The sequence below is a fragment of the Octodon degus genome, unplaced genomic scaffold (genome assembly GCF_000260255.1).
Source record: "Octodon degus isolate 3935 unplaced genomic scaffold, OctDeg1.0 scaffold00145, whole genome shotgun sequence".
Taxonomy (NCBI): Eukaryota; Metazoa; Chordata; class Mammalia; order Rodentia; family Octodontidae; genus Octodon; species Octodon degus.
The window spans coordinates 3,768,966-3,785,241 of record NW_004524721.1 but is presented as its reverse complement, the minus strand read 5'-3'; the positions used below and the strand labels follow the sequence as shown (position 1 = coordinate 3,785,241).

General features: G+C 42.9%; 1 protein-coding gene and 1 non-coding gene across 3 annotated transcripts in view; both read left to right on the top strand.

Annotated features, from left to right (window-relative positions):
- The window catches only part of Pdss1 (decaprenyl diphosphate synthase subunit 1), a 40,751-nt gene that overhangs the window by 3,212 nt on the left and 21,263 nt on the right, over nt 1–16,276 (top strand). Inside the window, exons 1-6 of one of the 2 annotated variants that reach the window (XM_023701972.1) lie at nt 1,126–1,263; nt 1,672–1,736; nt 2,448–2,568; nt 5,848–5,978; nt 11,948–12,089; nt 16,078–16,189. In XM_023701972.1, coding sequence (XP_023557740.1) covers nt 1,672–1,736; nt 2,448–2,568; nt 5,848–5,978; nt 11,948–12,089; nt 16,078–16,189 — 571 coding nt within the window. In that variant the 5' untranslated portion in view covers nt 1,126–1,263. Of the gene's footprint in view, nt 1–1,125; nt 1,264–1,671; nt 1,737–2,447; nt 2,569–5,847; nt 5,979–11,947; nt 12,090–16,077; nt 16,190–16,276 lie in introns of those variants that run through there. The other variant, XM_023701971.1, reaches the window with a different exon arrangement.
- On the top strand, nt 2,979–3,112 carry LOC111812834. Its single transcript, XR_002818224.1, has one exon. It is a non-coding gene; the product is annotated as a small nucleolar RNA SNORA42/SNORA80 family (small nucleolar RNA).

Sequence of the window (16,276 nt, the reverse complement as noted above, 5' to 3'; positions counted from 1 at the left end):
TTAGCTTAGACAGTTTTGTAGGTGGTTTATAATATATGGTAAACATACTGCATATCTTGGCTTTTCTGTATTTCAAGTTCCCCAACTGTTTAAAAACAACTAGCTGTGCCAGGTATGGTAAGGAAATCCGAGAATCCCAGCTGCCAGGGAAACTGAGGCGGGAGGAACCAAGTGAAGCCAGCCTGAGCAATTTAGAGGACCCTGTCTCAAAATAGAATAAGGATCCAGGCATGGTGGTGTAGTGCACATCTATAATCACAGTATTCTGGGAGGATGAGGCGGGAGGATGGATCATAGGTTTGAGCCCACCCTGAGCAATTTAGCAAGACTTTTTCTCAAAATAAAGGTCTGGGGCTGTAGCTCAATACAGAGACTCTGCATTCAGTCTCCAATACTGGGAAAAAGTGGGTGGGGGGCTGGGGATGTTGCTGTCTGGGTTCAGTCTTCTGGGCAGGTACACAGAAATTGTAAGGTTCAAGTGAAATGATTTTAAAATATCAGGCTAACTAATAAGGCAGGTAAACTTAGTGTTATGCTCGGCCTTTTTATCAAAATGCTTTCTTACTAACATTGGATTAGTAATTTTTAAATGCCTTTATTTCTTGAATTCTTCAAGACTGTCAGTCAGTCTGTATCTTCAGGTCCCCAAGGCTTGCCACAAATTCTTGCCCACAGTAGTGGCCCCCAATAATTGTTGGAATTAAAGGTGGATGTGGCAGCACATGCCTGTAATCCCAGCGCTCTGGGTAGTTGAGGTAGGAGGATTGGGAGTTGAAGTCCCCCCCTGAAGAATTTGAAAGATCCTCTGTCAAAATAAAAAATAGCTAGAGGTGTAGCCCAATGGGAAAGCCACCAGTTCCATCTCCAGTTCAAAAAAAAAAGTTGGGATTTAAATTTGTTACCAAATGAATTTTTAATGTGTGGTCACTTTTGATCTTTAATCTCTGCTCAAGTTAATATTACCAAAATGTGCCCCTGGGTTTGTGTTTGTGTTTTTTTTTTTTTTTTTTAAATATTACTTATCCAGAAGCACTGTTTCCAAATATGTTTAATAATAAAAAACTTGAAGTAGGCCTTGTTTGTATAAATGTAAATTTCTTGCTAAACATTGAAATCTTACCACTGCTTTTACCCCATCCAGTCCTGCCTCCCTGCACAGCCCTGCCCTTTTCATTTTTTGTTGAGACCAGTTCTTGCTAAATTGCCATATTGCCTAGGTTGGGCTTCAGCTTGCCAGTCTTCTGCCTCAGCCTCCGATTACAGGTTTGTGCCACCACACTCAGCTGGGACCATGGTTGTTTATAAAGATTTGGTAAGAGCATGGATACCCCAGCCTTTACCGTTCTCTGACATATCCTAGTTAAGTGGGAGGACATCCTTTTAAACTACTTTTCAGGACTGCAAAGGTAGATATGAATATGGAAGTGGCTTTTGTTGGGGAAGGGATGGTCTATAGATTTTTAATTTATGTTTTCCATAATGAAAAATACTGCTTTTATAGTAAGGAAAGAAAACTTTAAAATTACCATATTTCTAAAGTTTGCATCCTAGTTCTAAATAGGGGACAAAAAGATCATGTTTATTATGAATTATAGGGGCTTTGTTATCTGATGTTATGAACAATTTTTTCAGCAATATTCTCACAAGTTTGTTGATATTTTCATTTTATAGATGTCCTATTTTAATCTTGTGAAGAGCATAACATTTGCCTTTCGAAATATATATGGTCTATCACGGTAAGTTTACAATGTATTGAAACCGTTGACAGTATTAATCATGTTGCTAGAAAATTTCTGTTCTTAATTGTGATGAGCTAAGCCAAGAAATTCAACATGGTTAATAAGTAAGTGCTTTTGAATTTGAGTTGAAACTCAGATCATAATGAACGTAGTTTAGTCTACACTCAAGGGCATATTTACAAAAATCTTCTGTTAACTGTTAACGTATCATTTAGCAGGAACAAAAGTCTTTGCATTTCTAAATTGTAAAACACTTTTTCTGATTCATGTTTAATTTCCAGCAAGTGTTAGGGCTTAATTTTCCCTCGTCCAACTCCACTACCTGTTTTTTTTCTTTCTTTGTGTGTGTGTTTGTGTGTGTGTGTGTGTGTGTGTGTGTGTGTGTACTTCTTTAAAAGTGGGGTCATGTGCATTTTTCTTTTTCTTTGATTTTTCAGTTAGGTTTTCCTTTGGTGGGGGTACCAAGGATTGGACTCAATTTTTACTTTTTTAAATCAGATTTTATTAGTACATTTTAGGTATACATCATCACATTCATCATAGAGAATTTGTACCTATACATGATATATCTTGCTACTTTTTTCCCATCCCCCTCCCCTCTCTTCAACCCCCTTTCCCCTACTCATTTACAAAAGCTGTTGCCATATTTTTCTTTTCTTTTTTTGGTTTATTTTGTTACTTTCTCAATTGTTTTTTTCAATATCTCAGATTTCATCACACAACCCCAGGAGTGTGCTGTTGTAGTAAAATACAAAGTGGTGAGAAATATACTGATCCTTTTAAACTTGGTTGGAGAGACTTGAAAGGTCTATATGAAGACATTAAAAAGGTAAGTAAGTCTGTTTGGTCCTGCTGTGGTATAATATGTGAGTTCATGAAATGTATGTTTTAGAATTAGGAAAACAGCAGTGCAGGTTTTCAGATAGTACAGTCCCTCATACAGTTCATTTTGTGTGCATCGGGTTTTGAATGTTTTTAAGCAACAGCATGCACAGCTGGAGCTCGGCAGTGTGGAGGTCACAACACATTACTATGTAGAGCAAGGTGATTGCAAAATTGGGAAACGGTGCAGTGGTAGGAACCTGTTCTGTAAGTTATCTTATTCCCCTTCACATCCAGCACCTTCCTGTGACTTCTGCCACTATCTAATTCTCCCTGTCACTGCTAGACCCCAAAATGACTGTCTTATTTGCCTCTAGTGATTCGAAATCTCATGTGTATTCTAAGATGCTGTCCAATGCATGGGTTTGGATTTATGGCAGGCCTGTCCCTGTAGGCCTCTCATAGTGTCTTATGCCAGAGCAAACTGTGACCCTGAACCATTGCCTGGTCTCTGTCCATAGGCTTCTGGCACCGAGGCAGGTTACACAGCAGAACATTAAAAATAAATATAAATACAACCTTGGCCAGAAATGTTCACATGCTTCCCACCTCATCAAAGGTTCTCCACTTCTTCCCCAGCCCCCAGCCCACAAGCTTTCACAGCCGCTTGGCAGTGCTGGGGCTGGGAGTCGACTTCACACATACGAGGTGAGCACTCTACTGCTGAGCCCTGGCCACAGCTCACCTGCCCTCCTGTAATGACCAGAGGCCACAGAGGGAGAGCTCCCTCAGCACCTGCTCTGTGGCCCTTTCTCTGCTGCTGGTCCCCTCCTTCCTGAGGTGGTCCCCCTGCCTCTGTAAAGTCCCATCCCCCGTGCTGCCTCCACAGTTCAGTTCCTCAGGCACTACCAGGAACCACCTGTTCCTCTCATTCATCTGCAGACTTAACCCATATGGTACTTCAGTCCACATGAGCTTGCTTGCTTGCTTGCTTGCTTGCTTGCTTGCTTGTTTCCTTCCTTCCTTCCCTCCCTCCCTCCCTCCCTCCTTCCTTCCTTTTGTTCCTCCTTTTCCTGGTATTGAGGGTAGAGCTTGGCTCCTTAGCACTGAGCTGTACCCCTAACCCTTTTTTATTTTTGAGATAGGATCTTGCTACCTTGCTCATGCTGACCTCAAACTTGAAATCCAGTGCATCAGCTTCCAAGAGCCTGGGATTACAGCTATGCACCACCACACCTGGGTCAGCTATATGTTTTGAAGGCCTACACCAGCCCCAGCACTCCTCTGGCCTCTCTCTTGCTCTCGCCCTTGATATTAATTCCACCATTGTTGGATGGCTTCTTTTCCTGCCTCTGAAACTGCTTCTGCCCATTGTACTGTGAGCTTCCAGTTACTGAATGCAGTTTTTGGTTCACATTTTCTTTGACCTTTTTTGAATAGTGGACACCATTGACATTCCTCTCTTACCCATAGAAACAACAACAAAAAAACCCTCCTGTTTCCTTGGCTTCTCTGCTTTCTTGTTTATTTAATCCTTCAACTCTTCCTCAGTTTATTCATGATTTGCTCTTTATCTCCTCCTCCCTACCTGCTCCCTTTAATTTTGCCATTGCCTGGGATTCTGTGGGCCCCTTCCTCTCTCCATGTCCTCTGTATATCTGTTTCCATACCTAGAACTTCCAAACAATAGACCTCTGCTCCAGGTTGAATTGTCTGTTCTGCCCTGTGCAGACAAGTGCTTCCACACAGCTCTAAAGTGTCCATGACTGTCTGACTTACATCTGAAACTTCTGTAAAAAATGTGTGTCCTGGAGCATTAAAGGTGCCACACAGGACAGGCCCTCGGTTGTCCTTCTGTCTGCCATGTTCTTCTGTTTCATGTCTTGCCTTCAGTTCCCACCGTTCCAGGTCAGGCCCTCGCCTTTTTGCTCCTGGGGTCACCTGCTCACTTTGGTGAGAGGATCGGTTATCCAGTGTTGTGTGAATTGCAGTTACTGGTTTACTTCCTCTTCCTGGGCTCCTGGACCCTGGGCTCCTTGTAGCAAAGATGGTTTTTCTCATCGTTATGACCACTGCTTTTATCACAGTGCTTGGCACTGAGTCACCAATCCAGGGAATTCGTAATGGGCTCTCCTATATCCTGTAGCCCTGAACCTCTCTGGGGGTTCATTCCTTGTTCCCTAGCTGTTTCTGGGGAAGAATGTTTCCAGCATATCCTTGAGAGGCAGGCAGGACTAACACACACCCATGGAAGACCCTTTCCTCTTCATAAAGCAGAGCCCTGCTGCTCCTAATCCTGTCAGAGCTTATTCACGAATCAGGTGTTCTAGACTACACTGATCTTTTCTTTCTCTGAGCTTTTAATATATTCATCGTTGTTACTGCGTTGGTAATACAGGACACTATTACATTATACATTGAATAGTTTAAATTTTTATAATGTTTGTCTCCCGGATTCAGTGATGGTAAGCTCCCTGCACTTAGACAAACTGAGTTTTACGCTAAGTCCTCTTTGAACCTTCAGAGTGTACATTGCTAAAAAAGGCCAAGCCAGACTTTGGAGGCCTGCTTGTTCTCCACTGACCAGAGATGCACAGCTCTGCTGGAGGATGCAGGATAACCCTGCCTGCTTCATGCACTCCCACAGTTCCTGTCGTTCTCTCGCTTCCAGCTTCCAAGCTGCCCCGAGCCTGTGTTCTCTTCTTGGTTGAGCTGTCACTAGCCCCAGGGGGGGCTACATAGGTCTGGGCCACATAGTGCTTTCTCCAGCCTCCTGCTGTCTGTCGGAGTCATTGGCCACCTGCTGCTGTCTCTGGGCCCAATAGCAGTACCTTTTCTAGCACTGGGGACCTTGGGGAAAAGGGAGCAGACACTGTTTGTGTAGCCTACAGGGCAGCCAGCTTTGTGGCCAGACCATACTGGAGCGTCATCCAATTTAGCATTGTTTTATTTGTCTTTATTTATTTATTTATTTATTTATTTATTTGTTACAGGGTCTCACTACAAAGTTCAGGCTAGTAATGATCCTCCTTTCTTGGCCTGCCCAGTGCTGGGATTACAGGCATATACCACTAGACATGGTTTCAGGGCCAGCATTGCATATGGTACTAGGGAACAAACTTGGGTCTTTGTGCTTGCCAGACATGCACTTAGACCACTGAGCCATTTCCCCAGCTCCAGCATGTGGTTTCTTAATTGAACTGGATACATTGAAATAAAACCAGATTTTTACAAAACAGATCCTGTTGACGTGTACTTAGAATGGTCTCACTGAACTTTGTTTTAGGAATTGTTCATATCTACAACAGAACTGAAGGAAATGTCTGAGTACTACTTTGATGGAAAAGGCAAAGCCTTACGACCAGTTATTGTGGTGCTAATGGCCCGAGCCTGTAACGTTCATCACAGTAACTCCCGGTGAGTGACTACCTTTCACACACGTGCGCCTCTGTCCGTCGGGTGGTACTGCAGATCTTGAACCTTTGCATGTGGCTGGCAGAGCTGTAGCTCTAGCCCTTTTTAAATTTTATTTTGAGACAAGGTTTCATGAAGTTGCCCAACCTACCCTTGAACTCTTCAGTCTCCTCTTGCCTTATCCTCCCAAGTAGAGAAGATTACAGGTGTGTGTCCAGCTCTGTTGGCTTTCTCTGTTTAGAAAGTTTTCCTTTCCAAAGGGCTGGTCAGATAGCTCAGCAGTTTAAAGCGTCTGCTTAGGCAGAGTGCAACGGCCAAGATTCGATCCCTGGCTTGCTTGCTGGCCCCACCTCCAGGGCACACTGACAGGGCGATTGAGACTGGGCATGTGGATCCTAGCCCTTAGGAGGCAGAAAACAGGAGATTCACTACAAATCCAATCTACATAGTGAGACTCTGTAGACCCTGTAGTAAGTACATTAAAAAAGAGAAAGTTTTCCTTTCCAAGATTACTGTTTTATTTCTCCCTTAAGAAGTAGCACCTAAGAATTCACTTTGTGATACATAAATTCTGACTGTGAGTTTCTGACTTCACTATCATTCTAATCTGTAGGCTTTTTTTTTTTTTTAAATGTATTTAGTGCAGGGCCTATACACAGATCAGACTTGTAGTGATCCTCCTGTTTTCAGCCTCCCAAGCGCTGGGATTACAGGTGCACGCCACCACACCTAGTCTCAATTATTGTCTCAGCATGACCCAGGGACAGGGCCAACATGGCATGCTGAGGATCAAACCCCCAGTCTCTGCACCTGCCGAATCAGGCACTTTAGTCCACTGAGCTATCTGGCCAGCCCTTTATAAGCTTTTTAAACATCCTTTGATGAATGACTTTAGCTACAAGGAAACATTTTAGAAATTAACAACTTTAAAGCCAAAGTATTTTTTCTCATTAGAATGTTGTTATGGATATACTTTTAATAATTATCCACATGTCCAAAGGTGGATTGGTCTAAAGTTGACCTGTGCCTGGAGACAGTGAGTACCTGCACTCCGGTTTACCTCCTTCCAGTGACCTTTGGAATCCAGTCAGAGGAGACATTTTGATCCTGCAAATAGTGTGGTTTGAGTATCTATAAAAGTTAAAACAGGGACCAGGAAGATAGCTCAGTAGAATAGGCGCTTGCCTGGCAAGCGCAAGGCCCTGAGTTCAATCCCCGGTACTGCAAAAAAAAAAAAAAAAAGGACAAAAGTTAAAACAGCTGTACTTTTACCAGTAAGTAAAATCTTAAAAGGAGAAAGGTCTCCCGGTCACTTCACACAACTGCTACCTCATGTGTCTTCTACTCCATTCTTGGATTCGACTGATCAGTAGACTGTTCTATGCCTTTGTATTTTACTCTATTCACTTACCATTATTTTAAAAGAACTTACACATTGCCAAAATATTTTCATAATTACATCATGTAATCATGAAGTTCCAATGGAATGTGATGTACTGATCCACCTACCTTACTGTTGAATGTTTGTGTATTTCTTTTCTCAGAGCTTTTATCTGCACTTTTAGTGTGTGTGTGTGTGTGTGTGTGTGTGTGTGGTACTGGGGATGGAACTCAGGACCTTATACTTGTGAGGCAGGTGCTTATGCCACTGAGCTATCTCCCCAGCCTCCTCAGTAGAGCTTTTAAAGAGTGCCCAAGATTTGTCACCAGTAAATTTTAGGATGGTGCTGTGTGGACAAGTCTTAGCAAGCAGTGCCTCTACGCACAGCCATGGTGACCTGCAGCCCCATCTGTGTTCAGCACACCACTCTGTGCTCCCGGTCGCCTTCTCTACCTAGGCTTTTCAGCAAGCTCGCAGCATATGTCACGCATGCTGTGGAATCTTAGCCATTCCTCTTTAGCTGTCATCCAGCCCATGCTCACTGGCTGGAAGGCAGAGCACAGCAATGGGCCCCCTGAGCCAACTTGAAATCCAGCTCCTGCAGTCTAGAGCAGCCTCAGCCTCAGCACTCCTGACGCTTTGGAGCAGATCAGTCTGTGTGGATGGTAGGGAACTGTCTTATGCATGGTGGGATATGTCACACCACCTCTGGGTTCTACGCACTAGCTAGCCCTATTTGATAGCAACTGAAAATGTCTCCGGACATTGCCAAGTGTCTCTAGGTGCAGGCCCTGACTTGCTGAGAGCACTTGCTTCCCAAGGACACTGTTAAATCAGTCCCTCGTGCACCAAGTGTGGCTGCAACCTCTATGCCACTTAAAGCAGGAGGTGGCGATGGCTTCTGAAGAGCTGGTCATTTCACCTGCCAAGCAGGGCTTAGAACACTGAACAGGCAGTAAGTAACTAAAGATTCCAGAGCAGGACTGCACAGACTGCCTTTTCACCCTTTTTCTTTTATCTCACATGTACGCTCCTTCTTTATCCTGAGTAGCTGGGGCTATAGCTGTGTGCCACCATGGCTGGCCTCTCTGCGACTTTAAAAAACCATTTTCTTATACTACTACTACATAATATGAGGTCTAAAACAAATTACAAGTAAACTCCAGTGTGGAAGATTATCAGATACTTGTGCAACAGCAGCATGGGGTGCAGTGGTGAGGGGGGCACACAGTACAGACTCTGGCACCGTTATTCTTGATCAGTGCTGTTCTCCTTGGTAAACCTAAACTGGCAGCAGGCTCCGGGGAAAGCCTTTCTCTCTTGTGGACAGGGCAGCTCTTTAAAGGCTCAATCATAATACTTGGATTCCGCAGCAGTTTTCATATCAAGGGAAAAGAACTGATCCCCAAAAGCAGGAATCCTGAGCAGTTTTCAGGTTTATCTGTAGATAAATGGGTGCCTGTGGAGTTGCATTGTATACGATGTAGGCTTCATACTATTGTTTATTTCCTTACTGCTGAAGAAACTAGCACAGCTTCTGAATTTCGGGACATGGCATGTGGGCCTCATGGTGACATCTAGGTCTTCAGTCTGTTCAGGTCTGCGTGAGGACTGCTCCCCAGAGCCCAGGGACTCTGGGACAGGGAGGCATTGTTTTCAAATCAGGCACAGGGAGTGAAAGGGTAGTAGCTGAGTTCTTCGTACAGAGAATCCACCACCTCCTAGCACGATGGAGGCTGAAAGAAGGTGCAGAGACCACATCCACAGCCTCATGGAGATGTTCTTTCACTGAGCTTGAGCCAGAACCCACCAGTGAAATGCTCAAGCATCTGCTCATCAAAACCTCCACTTTCCTGGGCTCCCATATTGCAAGCTTTGTGGCACTGATCTGTTGTATTTTTTAGCCTTACTTTTACATTTTTATTCCTTTACAAGACTGGGGATTGAACCCAGGGCTTTTGTTCTGAGCTATGTCCCCAGCCTATTTTTTTGAGACAAGGTCTTGCTCAGCTGAAGGTTGACTAGCCTGGGCTTGAACTTGGCAATCTTCCTGTCTCCACACCCCGCTATGGCCACCTTTTAAGACTAAGAGCCTCTTTTTCTCAGGCAGCCTGACTGTCACCTCTCCAGAGAGCTGGGAGAGTGTGGCAGCAATTTCACAGCAGGAAGTAGGAATAATGCCCAGCTTTTGTAAGGCATGACTCAACTTGGCACTTTAAAAATTCATCTTAAAGACAGTGAGCTTTTTCTGTAATCTGAATTTTGGTCATCTCCCAGCTGTAATGCTGCAGAAAGGGTAAGCAATGGCAATATTTTTGAAAGCAGACACATTAAAGCCATAGAATTGCACCAGATAAAATCATACAGCATGTAAAATCCGGTTGTGTAATCTGTATGGATGTTGTGTCACAATGCCAGATAGCCTTCCAAGCAAGAAGCCTGATTTCATCAATCAGTAATTTAGCCATGCTATATATATAGTGAAATTTCAGATATGGTCAAATTATAAAGCAAAACCAGTGGGGAGATAGCTCAGCAGTATAAGTGCCTGCCTGGCAAGCGCAAGATCCCGAGTTTGATCTTGAGTACTGCATGCTGTGCCAGCCCTGAAAGCAGATGTGGTGGCACACAGCTGTAATCCCAGCCCTGGGAAGGCTGAGACCAGAAATCACTATAAGTCTGAACTGCACAGAGACCCTGTATCAAAAGAATAAACATTTTTTAAAAATCTCTAAGCTACCAGTTCGCTGCAGTCCCCTAGCTTGTACATCTGTCTGTTGTCATAGCTTGAGTCAAATGCAAAAGGCTGTGCATTTTCCTGTACTTTCAACTCAAAAAAAAGAGGGTCTAGTAAATTTACCTGAAAAATATGGAAGCTCATTTAATATATAAGGCCTGAAAGCTCCACTGAAGGACCCACCAAACACCTGAAGGCCATTGCTTTATTCTCTCACTAATGTGCTTAGTTAGTGGAGTTTTTTTAGTTTTTGTTGTTGTTGTTGTTGTTGTTGTTTGTTTGTTTTGTTTTGTTTTGGTGCTTGGAATTGAAGCCAGGGCTTCATACTTGCTAAATGCTCCCCCTACACACACACCCCTCTGAAGTGCTTCTAGCATGATACGTCCCTGGCTTCCATTGCTTTTGCTCTATTTCTTCTTCCTTGCAAGAATCTCGTAGTATTAGGAACTGTTATATTGTGACTTGGGGACTATAAATAATAAGCAGTGCTTTATAACTCATTTCCAGAAAAAGCTCCGGGATTTAGTTCTAGGGCCTGAGAGGATGTGGCGAGAGGCACAGTTAGAGGCTCCTGTGTCTTAGATGTAGCTGGGCGTCATTTTTACTTTCTGCTGCATCTGAGGAGTTAAAATGAGCACCACCTTTGTGCAGATGATGAGATTCAATTTTTAAAGAAAAAGTCAAGTAAATAGATCTCCATTTTTAGGATTAACCAGATGATATTTGAAAATCAAGCAATTGGAATAACTGAACCATTTGGTTAGTAGATAAGTCAGGCACATGTCTTAGGTTCAGAAAATTTAGTTGGCTATTTTTCTGATTTGATTTTATTGAAGCTCAGCTTTTGAAATATCTCATCAAGTGATAGTGGTAATGATTAATTAGAAAGAAACCGAGAGCCAGGTGTGGTAGTGCAACCTTGGAATCCCAGCTATGTAGGAGACTAAGGTAGGAAGAGTACTGGGGCCCAGGAGGTAATGGCTAGCCTGGGCAATGTAGTGAGGTTTTCATCTTTTTAAAAAAGAAAAAGGGGCTGGGGAGATAGCTCAGCAGTCTAAGTACCTGCCTGGCAAGCACAAGGACCCTGGTTTGATTCCTAGTGCAGCATGCCATGCCAACCCCATATTGCATAGTGAGCCCCTATACCAAATAAGTAAATAGATAAAAAGATTTTTAAAAAAGAAGAAGAAAGAGAAACTTGAGAATGCTTATCCTGTAATTTATGTGAAACTTGGGAGATAAAAATGTAGATTTCTAATGCAAAGGTTAAATATGAGTTGAAAGAAACCATCCTATCTTGTATATTAATATCATACTGCACATTTAAGACAGAATTGAAAACTTTCAATATACTGACAGATTTTTTTTTTTTTGTACTGGGAATCAAACTCAGAACCTTGTGCTTGCCAGGCAGGTGCTATATACCACGGAGCTGTATCCCCAGCCATGACATATCTTTCTAAACTATTTCTCAGGTATTTCTAGCATAGTACTCTAAAATGTCATTGTAACCTGATTATGAACCTGTACGCCTAGCCAAGGCCAGTTATATAAGCCAGGAAGATGATTTTTCAGCCCAATGTCCAGATGTCTGAAGTCTTGTGCTTTTAGAGTTAACTGCAAATTGTAGTTCTTAATGTGGAGTCCATAAACATTTGGCAGGGTCTCTTATGCATTTTTAAAATGTTCTCTACACCATAGAAATGGCTCTGTAGGAAAGCCAAAGTTTTAATGCAGTTTCTCTTAGAGAAATAAAATTCTTTATCCTAGATCGGGTGTCCAGTTTTCACAAGATGATTGCTGAGAAGGTTGTAGGCCACGTCTCTGTTAAAAGCGTTGCTTTCTGTTAACTAGAGATGTGAAAGCCAGCCAGCGCTCCATAGCCTTAATTGCAGAAATGATCCACACTGCTACGCTGGTTCATGATGATGTCATTGATGATGCACGTTCTCGAAGAGGAAAACACACAGTTAATAAGATCTGGGGTGAAAAGAAGGTACAGTTGTTTTTCATCTTTGGGGTGTTTGAAATATCAAATCACATACTTTTTGTTGTGGTTTGTGTCTAGATGTCCCCCAAGACTCATGTAGTTATGGGATGGCCTTCTAGAGTTGGCTATTACTTCATGATCCAATGCTGGGGTTATTATGGGTGTGAGAGCTACACCCGGCTTGTGCGGATAGCCTGAATGCAATATAAGGAAAGGGGAGAGGCTTGCTCTCTGCCACTGCTCCTCCCTTTTTGCTCTGCTGTTTTCCTCTGCCTTTGAGCCAGCCAATTATGGACTGAAACCTTCACGAACTATGAGCTAAATAAATCTTCCCTTCCTTAATTTTTGGTGTCAGGTATTTTGTCCCAACAATGAGAAAAAGTAACCAGACATCTTTTGTCCCACATATAAGAAAAAGCAACCAGACACCTCTTAAATCCCTGACTTACTAAGAATGAGTTCTATTCAGGGAGAATATTCATAAGCTAGATTCTTTGGTGAATCTGAAAATTAGTCTACATACCTTTGAAACAAATACACAACATAAAACATACACAAATCCAATCCTCACTGCATGTACCACGGTACACTCGCACTGTACAGTGAGCACATAGAAGCACAGCTGTGACAGAGTGCACACACAGGTGAGCCGATGCCACAATTCCTCCACATCTGTGAATGTCCAGAGTGTAAGATCTGTTCCTATCTGTGAATGTTTGCAGCTTCACTGTTCACAATTCAGGGACTTAGTGTATTGTATTTGCTTCTCAGATTTGTCTCATTAAAAAGTAAAATGTAGGGCTGGGGAGAGAGTGCAGTGGAATAAGTGCTTGCCTGGCAAGCGTGAAGTCCTGAGTTCAAGCCCTGGTACTGCAAAAAAAAAAAAAAGAAAGAAAAGAAAAGTAAAATGTACTTGTTCAACTATGGTTTTCTAAATTTCAAAATACTGTTCATGTTGCCTCTGTATATAGCATCTGATAGACAAAATAAATTACAATAGAAAAAAACCAATAAACTTAGTATTTCTGATTATTCACCATTTTGTGTAGAATTTTTTTGGTTATAAACAAAGGAATTTCATGGGCATTCAGAAAGAGTATCTTTTGAGTAATTAACACATTTTACTTTTGAGCTCAGATTGTCCGGATTGAATTTAATTCCTTAAATATTTACTGATTGCCTGCCTGGTAAAAGAATGTTTAGCCAAATAACATGAACAGAAAAGAATAATCTCAGAGAGATACCATCTTACTATGAAAATTTTACCTTTTTAAGTAGAAGAATGATGAAGTTTCTTATTTTAGAATTCCTGGAAGGAAGTATGCAAAATAGAGACTGGTTTGAGGAAGTATAAATCATGGGTTAAAGAATGGGAATAAAGCTGGGGAGATAGCTTGGCAGTCTAAGTGCTTGTCTGGCAAGCACAAGGACCTGGGCTTGACCCCCAGTGCCTCATGCTGTGCCGGCCCAAAACCCCATGTAGGCAGTGCCTGCCCAGAAACCGGGCATGGTGGTACAGGCCTGTAATCCCAGCACGAGGGAGGCTGAGACAGGAGGATCACTAGGAGTTCGAGCTGCATAGTGAGACCCTGTACCAAATAAATAAATAAATAAATATTTTTAATTAAAAAAAGAAGAATGGAAATACAGTGGCACAAATGGACCAGAGTTAGTTTCCAGCCCTACACCTGCTTTTATTTGCTCAAGTGAAGACTCAACAAAGTTTATGCAAATACAGCTCAGCCTCTTACCTTCTCTGTTTATAGTACCTGCATCTTAGTTACTTTTCTCATTGCTGAGACAAAATACCCAACACCTGAAGTTGTTTGTTTTTGTTTTTTGTACTAGGAATCATACTTAGGACCTTGCAATTGCCAAGCAGGCACTGTTCCGCTGAGCTACATCCCTGGGCCCCACACCTAAAGTTAGAAAAAAGGTTTATTTTGGCTTCGTTTGTGAAGGTTTTCAGTCCACAGTCAGCTGGCTCCATGGCAAAGTGGCAAGGCAGACACACCTCCCAGCAAGAGGCAGGAGCAGCAAGCCACAAGCCAGGGTCTGTGAATCAGTCCCAGCAGCATGCACTCTGCGTCTCACCACCTGCAAAATGCCCTGCCTCTCTGTGACTGCATGAGACTGAGCGACATCTAGACACAAGCCATGACTGCTTCTCTCCTGGTTGCCTTTATCTTTACGTGCTACTTTTGTCATCAGTGGCTTTGTTGTGAAATGGAATCCTCCATTTTCATGTCTATCTCTTATTTCAAAATTTAACTAAAAAATTTTATGTCCACTTGACAAAAGGCTACATATCAGAATGCTAGCAAAAGGGATGGTACTTCATTTTGGAGCAGACATGGGCAGCATTAGGACTCATTGTTGCCATCACCTGTGCCAGGACCAGGGCTGAAGCTTTAATCTGAGTCCTTGGATTTGAGAAACAAGATTAGAGAAAAAAAAATATGGTTGTAACCACAACCTTTTATGTGGCTTCCTCTGCTCCTGGGGCTGCCTGATGACAGGTGAAAGGAGGTTTGACCCGCATTGCCAGTCTCCAGCTCCAAGTGGTCTGCTCAGCACGAGTGAATGCCAGCTCCCGCCCTTTCCCTGCCTCTGCGGCACAGCTACTAGGGCACTGCTGTGCACAGCCATGCCCCGATGCTGTTCCAGGAGCTGTTGTCCCTACAGCCTGGGCTTCCCAGCCACTTCTGGCCTGACCCTTCACACCCAGCTCTCTAGTCTTGTTTCCTACATGAAAAGCTTTTGGCCTCAAGGATTCCTAGGGCAGGAGAAGAGCTGTGAAGGCCCAGGAACCTCAGGCTTTGAGCTGCCAGTGATACAAGCAGGAAATGGATGGATATAAATGTGTACATAAATATTGTAGGTATAAAATGGTTTCATCAGTGAATATTTATATGAAACTAATATGTGTATTTTATAGAAAATCACTAATTGATAAATATAAACTGAACGTCATTATTTTAGAAACTCCACAGAGAACAGATGATAAATACCTAAAATGGTATGTTAATGAGAATTTCTATAAACGACCATTTATTTTTAAATATGCAAATTAATAAGGATGCATACATATGGTATTTGATTACAGTACATAATTCAAAGATGTCTAATTTACAATTATTTGCTAATACATTTGGGACATCTCTCAATCTAATAAGTGTGAGAAAAATATTTTGTTGTGCTGGGTCGGTAGCTCAGTGGTAGAGTACTTGGATGATGGGTGGAAGCCCTTGTTGGATCCCCAGCACTGCCCATAAAGGGCTAAGGCAGCACAAAGAGTAGAGCAAAATTTCCTTAGTTTAATTTTCATTGAAAAAAAAATGTGTTACACTGTGAACTGGAGTGTGCTAGGTAGTAACTGGGATTGATCCTAGTTCTTGCCCTCGAGGAGAATGCTGTCAAATCACTGATAGGATCACAAAATGTGACAGTGGTAGTGTGCATGTAGTGTGCCCACTCAGAAGAATGCCTCTGGTCAGGCTGTTGGATGTGGGGAGGCTTCCTGCAGGCAGTATCTGAGCTCATTGTGTAAACTGAATTTCTCAAGTGCAGAGGAGGACGTGTTCTGGTGTTGAGAATGAAATCCTCAGTACATGTACGCTTTCTGCCACTAGCTCTGCCCTGGCCTGAGAAGCATTTTGCAAGCAGCAGGAGCAGTAAGTGGAAAGGCACAGGGATAAGGTTTGAGGGAAGGTGAGTGGTCCAGTGCAACTAAACCGAAGGTTGCCACATATTGGCGGTGTCGAGTGATGAGCAACAGTGAGCTGCCTGCCTGACACACGGGGCCAGACAGCTGGTCTATGCAGTCAGGCAGCAACCCATGTCTGCCTGATTTCTGTCATTCCCCTGAGGAAGGGGAAGGGGGAAACACATCCATGAATACGCCTCTGGCCATTCTGTATTTATGTTCTGGCAAATCAGCTTCATTGTACGTCTACTCTGCTGATCTTTTTATCTGAAAAGGTTTGTTTTTTAGGCTGTTCTCGCTGGAGATTTAATTCTTTCTGCAGCATCTATAGCTCTGGCACGAATTGGAAACACTACTATTATATCTATTTTAACCCAAGTTATTGAAGATTTGGTGCGTGGTAGGTTGATTCTGACTTTTCTCTTACCTCCCCTCTCCCCTCCCCCCTCCCCCTCCCCTCCCCTCATTCCCCTTCCCTTCCTTTCCC